Genomic DNA, 12,238 nt, shown 5'->3' on the forward strand with positions numbered 1-12,238 from the left:
TGTATTTTTTATTAATTATAGATAATACCATTTAGATATTATATTAGTATCCAGGGATTGATAGCTTTTGATCCAGAAATCACTGCTTTAAAAAATCTTCGGGATTGTAATCCCTATTGACGATATTACATTTTTTTGTAATTTTTTTATTTTACATTGTTTTCAAATACCCTTTAGGACTCTACAGTGTAGAATCCTACGTTTCTAAGGTTCTATAGTCTCTAGGGTTCTACAGTGTAGTATCCACTTAAAGCTTCATAACTTTACCCTTGTTTTGCTTTTTAACAAACTATTCCGAAAATCAGACTCGGTTAAAAAAATATCTGAAGAGCCTCCCAATACGGACGGCTCGACAAATTAATATACCTTATTTAAAATATTATAGCCATTTTTAAAAAAATCTCAATCGCGTCGGTGTTCATTATTTAAATTTTTTGGTTATACGTACACTTGAATAGAGCGAGTTACACTATTTACAATAACTAAGACTAAAAATTTGTAGCTTTAGAAAAGCATAACGCTATGAATTTCGAAGTATTTTGTTTTATTTTATCACTCCTAATTAGCGTGGCATTAATATTTCTTGTTATATGGAATGTAAGTTATTCTTTATTCTAAATTAATATTTGCAATATTAATTTAGAATTTAACATTTGTGTGTGTGTTTTTGTGTTTAAATTAATTATAGTTAAAATATTAAAGATTAAAATTAGTTTAATTTTAATTTTTAATATTTTTATTTTAAGAATTTAATACAAAAAAATTAAATCTAAAAAGTTTTTCAAAAGAACTTAATAGTTTTTGAATTATATATATAAATAAAAAGGAATATATAAAAATGAAATGATCAACCACACTGTTTCTTATTGTTTTTGGTTATAGTAAACATAAGATTCCTCTACAAGTTATTAATCTCTTGCAATAATCTGGCATTTTACTTAAATAAGTGAATATTATTGATAACCCTTGTTTGCTTATTGATATACTAACATACTGCTAAGTTTATTTCTAAATCTTTTGATTAACAGTGTTACAATTAGGAATTTCATTAAATGCAACAGTTGTATGTTCTCAATTTTCCTCAGAAATCAAATGTTATTTGGTTTATCTATCTATCTATCTATCTATCTATCTATCTATATATATATATATATATACATATATATATATATATATATATATATATATATATATATATATATATATATATATATATATATATAATATATATATAATATATATATTTATTTATTAGGTCTATCGGAAAGTTTTTTCCATTTTAGGAACAAAATAAAATACAAATTTTTGATATCACCTATAAACTTAATTGATTAATATAATTGCCATTAATTTCAATGATATGCTTACACTTCGAAAATTATTTTTATAGAAGTGGACATAAATTTCCGGTAGACCGATTTTATATATATATATATATATATATATATATATATATATATATATATATATATTTTTTTTATATATATCTATATATATTTATTATGTCTATCGGAAAGTTTTGTCCGCTTTTGGAACAAAATAAAATACCAATTTTTGATATCACCTATAAACTTTATTGATTAATATTATTTATGTAATAAGGAATTCTTTATTATGTTGGATAGGTAATTGCTTTTGATGACTTAAGGACAGACTACAAAAATCCAATTGATCTTTGCAATACTCTTAATCCAGTAAGTAAACTCTACTAATTATATTTTTTATGTGAATTTGATTTTTATACATTGTTTGAATACATGTTTTTTTTTTGTTTTGTTTTATAGAAGGGCAGTAAATAATACCCTTAAGTTTTTAGTACATTGACAATGTACTAAAAACTTTAACTATGTCAACTTTAACATTGTTAAAGTTTGTTTATCTGTAATAGTAGTTTATTGTGTTTTGGTTTGTGAAAACTGAATTTTAATTTTATTAAACAGTCTGGAATAAACTGCTATAAACTGTGTTTAAATATTCAAAACTCCTTGTTCTGAATATTTAAACACAGTTTAAATGTTAAAAACAGGGAGTTGGTTGCCTTTTTTTTTTCTATAACTTTTAGTTGTCTTTTAACTGATAAGTTTGGAAGATAAAAAGTAAGTGATATGTAATGTTACTTTTTTCCCAACCGTTGTTCAACCCTCTAATCAAGCATTATTACTCTTTTACAATCACAAGGTTTCTGTCTGGAGAAAAATTAAGTCTAGACACATCCTTGACTATATAGAACTGCAGGTTTAATTCTGTACCTTTATTATGTTTAAGAAAGCACATTTTTTTTTTTAATTATGCTTTAGAAAGCATAATTAAAAAAAAAAATTTTTATTATTATATGCTATATTATTATATAACGATATAAAAATTAAGGTAAATTTAATAAATAAAAAAATATTTCTAATTAGATAAGTTGCTTTTGCTATATATTTTTTAAACATTACCACATTGAAGTTTAAAAATAACTAGCTTAATAAAACTTTTATTAAGTTATTTTCAAAACTTTCAAAAAAAGTTTTTGTTTCATTCTTTCGTTTTCTTAAAGTCAAACAAAAAAGCGAGCCAAAGATCAAAAGTTCATTCATTCAAATATTAAATAAGCGTGATTACTTTCTTACTATATTAATGTTACTTAGGTTGATATTTTTACTTTTGTTCATTTTATTATTAAACTGTTTACTCTTAATTGCCGACAAGCAAAAATTTAAAGGTTAATGTCATTCAAGCTAATTTTTATCTATTTTTATTATTTCAAAAAGAAAAAAAATTTGCATTATAGTTTATGTTAAGAATTTTTAAAAAAAGAAAATATCAAAGTATTTTAAAATTTGTTTATGACATTTTTTTAAAAAAAAATTACAAATATAAATGTGTTTAGTTTAGTTACTTATTTCGTTGCTTGGTTGCCATTAGACTGAGTACGGAAAAGCCTCTTTATATGTTAGCAGTACTAGGTGTAATTAAAAGAAAAAATTTCAAAAATTGGAGTAACTCTGGATATTGCAATCGCTCTTTTATTAGACCAGTATATATGTGAAGGTGAAATTAGGTTTTTCATTTTGTATTGTGCTACGTTACAGGCTTTTACCTTTTTACACAGAGTCATTTTACAAATTTCTTGATTTCTCTTCTTCTTGGTTAACTTCACCATCAAAATCTTTAAAAAAAAAATTTAATATCACCTTCCATTATCTTTTATATATTAATCAATGGTTCTGCAGTATTTATTTCCTGCTTAAACAACAAGGACTGGGACTCCGTAAAAATCTGCCAGCACATAAATACACTTGGTGCTTTTCTTGAAATCATATATTAATGACACATTGAAGGTGCCTAACACCAGAAATACAGCATCATTTGATAAAAATGCCAAATCAAGTCAAGGGTTAAATTAGGCGATCGCAAAACAATTCTCCAGAAAACAATGGTTTCTAGCAATAGTAAACAACGTCTGTTTACTATTGCTAGAAACCATTGTAAAAAGGATTTTTCTAAAGTCAAAGCTCGCTATTCTCAGGTCAGGTCTTTTCCAGCCAGCTGGAAAGCAGCTTCTGTTATTCCTATCTTCAAAAATTCTGGAGAGCGATCTGAATCAAGCAACTACCATCCCATTAGTCTTTTTCCTACAATAAGCAAGGTTTTTGAATCTTCAATTAAAAAACACTTAATCTTGAATCTTGAATCTAGTAACTTACTTTCTGATAATCAATATGGATTTCAATCTTCTTGTTCTACAGCTGATTTGCTAACAGTAATAACTGATAGGTTTTATCATGCATTAGATAGAGGTGGAGAGGCTAAGGCTATTGCTCTTGACATTTCTAAAGCTTTTGATAAAGTTTGGCATGCTGGTCTTCTCCATAAGCTTTCTTCTTAAAGTGTATCAGGTAACATCTTTAAGATTATTGAATCCTTCCTTTCCAATCATAGCATAAAGTTTGTCCTCGATTGGCAGCACTCATTTGGGGTTCCTCAAGGTTCTATCCTTGGCCCTATACTCTTTTTAATTCACATTAACGATCTTCCAGGTCTTCTCACATCTAAGGTGGTATTGTTTGCTGATGATGCTACCATTTATTCTTGTCATGATAAGAAGCCAATAATTTCTGATTGCTTGGAGGAGGCATCTGAGCTTAAAAAGGTTCTCACTTCTGCTACAGCATGGGGCTCACAGTGGCTGGTGAACTAATTCAGGTAAAACTCCATTTTTTTCCGCTAATTGTTATTGCAATAATTAAGATCTTCCTATATTTATGAGCACGGTAATAAGTCATCTACCCTTCATTTTCTAGGATTAACTCCTACTTCCAATCTTTCTTGGAAACCGCATACCAAATCCATTGCAAAATTAGCATCTGCTAAGGTTGCATCTGGTATGATTTCTTGTTGGAAGTAAAGATGTTAAAAAAAATAAAATGCTTTCGTTATACTGTCCTTGGTAACGATGTTTAAAGTCCAATATATCCTGATGAAAGTGCTCGTCTTGCTCTTCAAAGTAAGCACCCATGTTCTCATTGAATTTTTGAGATGCAAGTTAAGGATATGGACTTTCAGAGACATTCTGCATCCCATTTTGGGGTAATTCTCCACATAGTTTTCAGCTTTGTGATTACCTAAGGAAGCCCTGAACAACTGCAACGTAACTGCTCCAAGCCTCTCCGTCATGTTCAGCAGTTTGCTAAATCCTCACATTCTATGATCTTCTTGATCTGTAGTCTGTCAAATATACCAGCCCTTAGCCTTAGACAGCTTTGGAAAAAGATCGTGGAGGTATTGAAATGCTGCTGACTCCTTGTCAAGAGCAGTGATAAATAGCTTAATGAGGCCTAACTTGATGTGCAGCTGTAGCATAAGCACTTTAAGGCTCTATCAGCAGTTCCCAATTCACATTGCTCTTCCCAACAGAAAACTTGGTCCATTGTGGCCAGTCCTTTGTGCAATAATGCACCTTAGTGTCATGGATGTCCCTGGTCAAATATCAACCCTAGTTGTTTACTACCTGTAACATAGCACATAGTAATATGTAAGAATTATAGTTATTTGAGTACAGGAAATTTTAAAATATAGAACGATTTCAAAATGGAACATATTTGCCTACAGTACACAACTTATGACAAAACTTTGTAAACTACTACTCCCCGAAATGAACTAGATCTAAAGCATTGAAGTTTTATGAAAATATATTAAAACACATCGAAAGCGAAAAGCAACTGTTCAGTTTACTTTCAAGTGTTTTCTTGCAATATTCGCATGTGAAATGCGGTGCCCAAGATTTGCCTTAGTCCTGACCGACACGCCAAAGTATACTTTGTAGGCCACACACATTATACGATTTGCTTCCACTGAATACTTTTTCGCTCTTGTCTTTATGAATTGTCCTAACATGTAGCAAAATGAATCAGCTGGATGCAAACGACTTCTTGATGCCATATCAAATAAATAACTTCTCTTCAACTACGAATCATTATCCTTTAAGTCTGCAATAACACAAATTAGAATCTTGGTTCGAGATTTTTGGAACATTCAAAAATGTTTTAGAGTGTTCTGAGAGTTTCTCAAAAGTTCTGGAAGTTTTTTGAATGATCTAGAGTGTTTAGGAGAATTGTAGAAACATCTGGACAACTCTAGCAGTTCAGGAATATTATAAGAGGAAGCTCGGGATTAAAAGCAAATCGAAAATTTTCTTGAATAAAACACGGGAGTTTCCAAATTTCCTTGTCCCGGTCATAGGAGCAAAGTTTTTCTGGAATAACAGCAATTTCCTTTCTGTTCTAGACCTAATGGATTAGGAAAACACATTTTCAACCCAGGAACAGAACACAAGTGAAAATTTGTTACATAGTGTAATGATAAACTATGATAAACTATGATAATATATATTTTCTATGATAATATTAATTTATACACTTTTTGGACAAGACAAAAAATGATTTGAGGTAAGAAAATGTAGCAAAACCAAAAAGCCTCTTTTAAATCATTATTGTATTTTATAAAGAAATAATATGGAAATTATAGATGGTGCTTTCTTTGTTTATTCAAACATAATGTATTTTTAAATGCATAAAAAAATTTCAGGGCTTTCTTCTCCCTTTCTTCTCTTTCTTCTCTTTCTTCTCTTTCTCTTTTCCCTTCTTCTCTTTCTTCTCTTTCTCTTTCTTCTCTTCTCTTTCTTCTCTTTCTCTTTCTCCCTTTCTTCTCTTTCTCTTTTCTACAAATACTATAATGGGCACTGCTCTAAAGAGCTAGCGTCTCTTTTTCCATCTACTAAAATTCATTCTCTTGTTACTCGTCATTCAATTAAGTCTCATCCTTTTTCTGTGACTGTTCCTAGGTGCTCCAAAAACTCTTATTTGTCTAGTTTTTTTCCTCGAACATCAGCTCTTTGGAATTCGCTTTCTTCATCTTGCTTTCCTGATTCATATAATTTGCAATCCTTTAAGTCATCTGTCAATTGTTATCTTGCTCTACAATCTTCATCTTTTCTCTTCCTCTACAATCTTCATCTTTTCACTTCCAGTAACTTCCAACTCTAATTAGTGGTTGCTTGCAGCCTTGTTAGAAGCGAAGATGTTTAAATAAAAAATTAAATTTTTTTTATTTAAACATCTTGAAATTTCAAAATGAAAACATTACTATGAATAAATATTTTGAAATTTTTTCGTTAAAACAAATTTTTCCTATATTCCATTGTCTTTAAATTGATTTTCATAATAAATTTTAATTTATTTTTTTAAATCTAATTTTCCATAATAGTTTTAAATATTAATTGTTAAACAATTTATGACAAATAATTACTTTTTAATTCATTCTACTGTCTTGGAGGGAAAAAAAAAAACTAAAGGAAACAAAAAGTTAGTTATTTACTACTGTATTTAAAATGGAAACTTTTTTATTCTATTTTTAATAAAAAAACAAAAGCAAAATATCAAGTAAAAAATATTTTTTGGGCACCCATACCGCTCTAGCGTTACTAAAACAGGTCTGGTTTCGTCCCTAATCAACAACAAAAAACTAAAAATAACAGCTTAGTAACATTTTTAAATAAATTTAAAATAAATAAATTTTTTTCAACCACTTGAATGTAAAGTTAACTTTAAACTCAACTTTATATTCAAGTAGTTTTAAAAAAAGGGTTAGGGTTAAAAATTGAGGACCTTTTTTTTTGAAAAAATATATTACTTTTTTGCATATAATCACAAAAAGTACAATGAAAAGTTTCATATAGGGGTCATCCACAAATTGTCATGCAATCGAATGGGGGGGGGGGTTAGCGATTTTGTTACAAATTGTTACAGGGCAGATGGGAGTGGGCATTCAGTTTGTGACGCAGATTTTTTTTTTTGAGATTTAAATCTACAAAATTTTTCTACTGAATAAAAGAGTACCTTGATTAAAGCTTTCAGTTGATGTAAACTCAACTGCGGCTGTTCCAATTTGACATACATTGGAATAGATTTTTTTAATTGACTTAAGTTTTAGTAGATTCATGTCTCAGACTCCGTTACATCTACGGCTTTATCAGTCAATGATAGAACTGATATATCATCAATAAAAAAATAGTTAACAATAATATAGTTACTGAATAAAAATAATATAATAATTATTAAACAACAATTATAGTAATACGGATTAACATTAAATATTATAATCTTAATTAACCTGCACTGCAACACTAACTTACTGCTAAAGAAGTTATCTAACTAATATATTTATCAAAAATTAATTATATCTTCTGAGGTTATTTGTCCATTTAGTCACTGTTAAATTATTTAACTTTATATTGAACTATAGGAGTGCAAAAATGAATATATGCACAGTTCAATTCCCCCATACCTATTTAAGTCACTAGATGTATGTAACTACACTGTGACTACGGCCATATCAGTCAATTTATGTACGAATTGGTTATTATTCTGAAACTTTAAAAAATATAGATAAAAAATATATATAGTTATAATTTAACTACAACAATAATAAAATCATTGATAACAAAATCATAAAAGGTAGTTGAACCTTCACCCTTGTGAAGGTTCAACTACCTTTTAGAGAACAAGGGTGAAATTTGTTGGTAATTTTACGGGGGTGGGGGTAAGGGGAATAAAATGTGATGTTTTGTTGCTAGGGGGAAGGGGTCCAAAATTGCTATAAATTGCATAACATAATTTATGAATGACCCATAGTCCAAAATTTAAATTAAGTATGATGTAAACAATAATTGAAAAACTGCTTTTTGCAATTGGTTTTACGTAACAGAAAATGCATGTTAAATCATTTTCTAATAAATTTTTTAAATATAAATTTTTTTTAAATTCTATTAAATGTTTTTTTTATATTATTAGGAATATTTTTTTAAACATTTTTTTCAATCAAGGGGTCTTCCATAAAGTACGCATGCAGGTATGGAAAAGAAGAGTTATCTAAAAACGTACAAATGGGTACAAGGGGGAGGGTGTGTTATGTATGCCGTTTGACTATCTCTCATTCTCTATCATTCCTAATACTTTTTTTTTTAATAAAAGCATAGAATTTCATGAGTTTAAAAATAAAATTTACGTTATGTATAAGAGAAATGTCAAAATAAATTAAAAAAAAATTTTTTTTTTTTTTTTTTGAAAAATGTATGCATTTGGGATGGAGGGGAAAGGGTGATTTTGTAATAAGTAGTGCATGTGTACGCAGAGGGAGGTTGTTAAAAGTATCTGGGTGTGTACACCAGGAGAGGGGGTCCTAAAATCAGTTGTTTAAATGTATATGTACTTTATTGCGCGAGGTTGTTTTGTTTTTCGCGAAACAACCTTGTGCAAAAATAATTTGACATTTTTAACATATTTTTAAAAAAAGTTGTTTGTAATATTTTATTATAAAAATCATTTTATAAGGGTGCTTAATTTTTATTTTATTTTTTTTAAAGAAATGTTTTATTCAAAATTAATTATCAAATTATTTTAGTACGTCATGATATTCTTATTCAACAAAAGTTTTATTTAAGAAACAAATGTTTTGCTAATAAACATTTAAAAAAAAAAATTTTTTTACTCTGCAGTACCATCCATTTAACACTACTTTAAAATATTATAAATAATTTATGACAATAAAAGAGGTTTAATGACATTTTAAAAAACGACTTTAATACTTAAAGTATATTTTTTTCTGTAATTCTTCTTTTAAAATTAAATTGGCTCAAAATAAGATTGAAAGTTTATTATTAAGTCTAAAGATTTGTTAGATTCAAAACAATTTTTAGCTATTTCACTTTTGAATTCTAACTTTGAATTCTATATAAGTGATAAAGTATGATAAAAGTTAACAGTTTTATTTTAGTTTATTTTTCTATACTATATATTTTTAGCTAGTTCTTCCAGAATATGCACTTCATGCCTTTTTAACAACACTGTTTTTGTTTGGTGGCTTTTGGGTTATGTTTATTTTCAATATTCCACTTTTGGCCTATCATGTTCACAGGTTTTTATAAATATTTTTTTGTATTAAGACTGGTTTACATTTTGTTATTTATTATTTTAGTACATTTTTAACTTTTTAAAGGTATTTGTCACGCCCTGTAATGAGTAATTTTGGCATTTACGATCCGACTGAAGTAATGAACTCATCAGAATTAAATCGCTGTCAAAGAGAGGGTTGGGTCAAGTTGGCATTTTTTCTTATAAGTTTTTTCATATACTTATATAGGTAAATCCACCGTCTTTTTGTATGCAAAATCATAGTGTCAGAATAAGCGTATTATATTAATGTTCAAGTATAATATTTAAATTGATTCTGTTATTAAATTTGTAATTCCTGTACTTTAAATTAAGTTTCAAAAGTTCATTTAATGTTCTTTTTTGAGTAAGAAAAATCTTTTTATGTTTTTTTTCACGCAATTTACTCGACCGCGCAACACTTCCGCACAATTCTAACGCTATGATATTGTAAATTTTTTTTATTTAACACTTTTGTTTTTATACAACATTGCCAATACTTTTTATTCAGATTGCTGTTTGTTTTTTTATCTTTACTTTTTATTTAGAATGCTGTATGCTCTTTTATCTTAAACATCAATCGAGCAAGCGTCTGGTTTAGTTGTTTCTATCATTGTAAAATATTTGGAAATCCTTGTGTCCATTGGCAACCTTAGATTTTTAAAATAGAATTCTTAAATTTAATTGTTTTATATTTATGCTAAAAATTTATTTGTTTCATTTGAACTTTTAATTTTTGCTACATTTAATCGAATATCTAGATTTTTCTTTTGGAAAAAAATCACCCTTTTCCGGAAATGTAATTGTAAATTGTAATTTTTTTATACAAGATCTTTACAATAAGTCTGGCCGGATACAGTAACTTGTTTCTTTTCACAAATACTTTACACGGTTTGGTTAAAATGCATTTAATCAAATTAAAACTCTAATACTTTATTTTTAGATTCCTAATGACAAATTCAGATACAAATATATCGTTAGGCAAGAATTGCCTTGTTTTATTTCCACCTTTTTATGTTTCGAGATCAACGGGTTTTTTTTGTTTTTTTTTTAATGTTTATGTTTATTCCACTAGATTTTCACATATAATTTAGAAATAATTGTAAAATATTTTAAGGTACATAATACGATCACCTACTTTTTTAGCGATTTAAGATAATACAAATTCTAATTTTTTTGAGTTTTTTAAATACAAATATTTGTGTTTTAGGTTATTAATTTTGTTTTTCCTTAAAACAATTTAGTTTAAATACAAAAGGTTTTTTACTCTTCTAATTAAGTCAAATATATTTTTTGAAAGTTTTAGCTTGTTGCATATATATGCCATATATATAAACCATATAAGACTCCTCAAATTTGGTGTATATAAATTCCATATATATAGACCAAATTTGAGGAGTCTTTCAAGCACAATTGCTTTAAATATATATCTGAATGGTCTGATTAATGGTTTAGGTTAGTTGGAGTTATAGATGCCGAATCTTTAAAATTGGAAAGACAAAAAAAAAAGCTTGATTGTTTTCCCTGGTTTTAGTTAATTAAAAGCAATTTTAAAATATACAAAGTTTTAACTTTGCACTGGTGATTGACAAACACATGATGGACGTCAGTTTTGTTGAAAACATAACGTAAGCTTAAACAGTTATGCAGGTGCAATTTGAATTTCATCAATACTTTTATGGTTTGCTAAACTTTTGTCATTTTAAAAAATAAGGGTTTGTTGTAACTTGATTATGATTATGATCTTTTTACACAAACCTGACTTTTCGCTATGGATACAAAGCACATTGACACAGGCTGTGACAGTAGTTTGACCTAGTGTCAGGTCTTTTTTTATTTTTTTGCTGTATATATAAATTACAAATAAATCCTAAAAAAAAATTAGATGGAAATATATAAATAATAAACAGACTGAGATTTTTTTATTGCTGCTAAAATAAGCTTTTATATTTTGAAATAATTCGAAAATAACAAAATCTTTGACAATTGTAAAAGAATTTTTGGAATGTCATGAAAGCACTCTACTAAAAACCTTTGGAGATAGATTTGATAAATTAGAAGAAAAATTTTATAACGAAATTGAAAAATTAAAAACGAAAATGCTTTACTGAAGAGAGAAATCGCTGAATTTTCAAAATGAATATTATGAACAAGTTGTTAAGGAATCAATTGACTTGAAAGTAAAACTCAATAATTGTAATAAAGACAACGAGAATCTAAAATGCACCGAAATTATTCAAGATAATTAGCAGAATTAGAAGATAGGAGGAGGCGGAACAATCTTCGTTTTGATGGCTTTGACGAAAGAGAAGAAGAAACTTGGAAAGATAGCGAAGATCAAAGAGTTCTAAAAGGAGAAACTCGGAATTAAAAACAACATTGCAATTGTAAGAGCACACAGGACTGGAAAGAAGCACGAATCTGGAAAAAAAAGAAGAACTAGAGTGGTAAAGATTCTTAACTATAAAGAAATCGTATTAAATGAATATGAAAAAAGAAAACTATGGAACGAAAAAATATGTCTAAACAAAGACTATAGCAATTACACAATCGAAAAAGAAGACTTCTATTTACAAAAGCAAAAGAACTTCGAGCTGAGGGTAAGTTTGCTAAAGTTATATATACCAAACTTGTAACGCGCGCCTCAGAAGTATAAGAAATTCTTTTAAATCGTATTTAGTTCACAAAAAATGATAACAACAAAAAATATAAAACGGAAGACTATGAATCACTTATTTTCAACTTTAGAAACAAATATATTGGATCTG

At 27.8% G+C, this 12,238-nt stretch overlaps 1 protein-coding gene across 1 annotated transcript; it reads left to right on the plus strand.

Annotated features, from left to right (window-relative positions):
- Positions 1-389: 389 nt before the first annotated feature.
- LOC100206028 (protein cornichon homolog 1) lies at positions 390-10,190 on the plus strand. The gene is made up of 5 exons (XM_065805850.1): positions 390-597; positions 1,626-1,694; positions 9,344-9,456; positions 9,538-9,681; positions 10,019-10,190. The coding sequence occupies exons 1-5, from the start codon at positions 523-525 to the stop codon at positions 10,041-10,043; spliced, it is 426 nt and encodes a 141-aa protein (XP_065661922.1). The 5' UTR covers positions 390-522; the 3' UTR covers positions 10,044-10,190.
- Positions 10,191-12,238: the final 2,048 nt, after the last annotated feature.

The sequence above is a fragment of the Hydra vulgaris genome, chromosome 09, assembly GCF_038396675.1.
Source record: "Hydra vulgaris chromosome 09, alternate assembly HydraT2T_AEP".
NCBI classification, from domain to species: Eukaryota; Metazoa; Cnidaria; class Hydrozoa; order Anthoathecata; family Hydridae; genus Hydra; species Hydra vulgaris.

What these genes read in the sequence shown, in the direction of transcription:
- LOC100206028 (XM_065805850.1), top strand. Translation starts at nt 523, where the DNA reads ATGAATTTCGAAGTATTTTGTTTTATTTTATCACTCCTAATTAGCGTG. An exon ending in TATTTCTTGTTATATGGAAT is followed by an intron (nt 598 to 1,625) that starts GTAAGTTATTCT and finishes TATGTTGGATAG; the next exon opens with GTAATTGCTTTTGATGACTT. An exon ending in TTTTTCATATACTTATATAG is followed by an intron (nt 9,682 to 10,018) that starts GTAAATCCACCG and finishes CTTTTTATTTAG; the next exon opens with AATGCTGTATGCTCTTTTAT.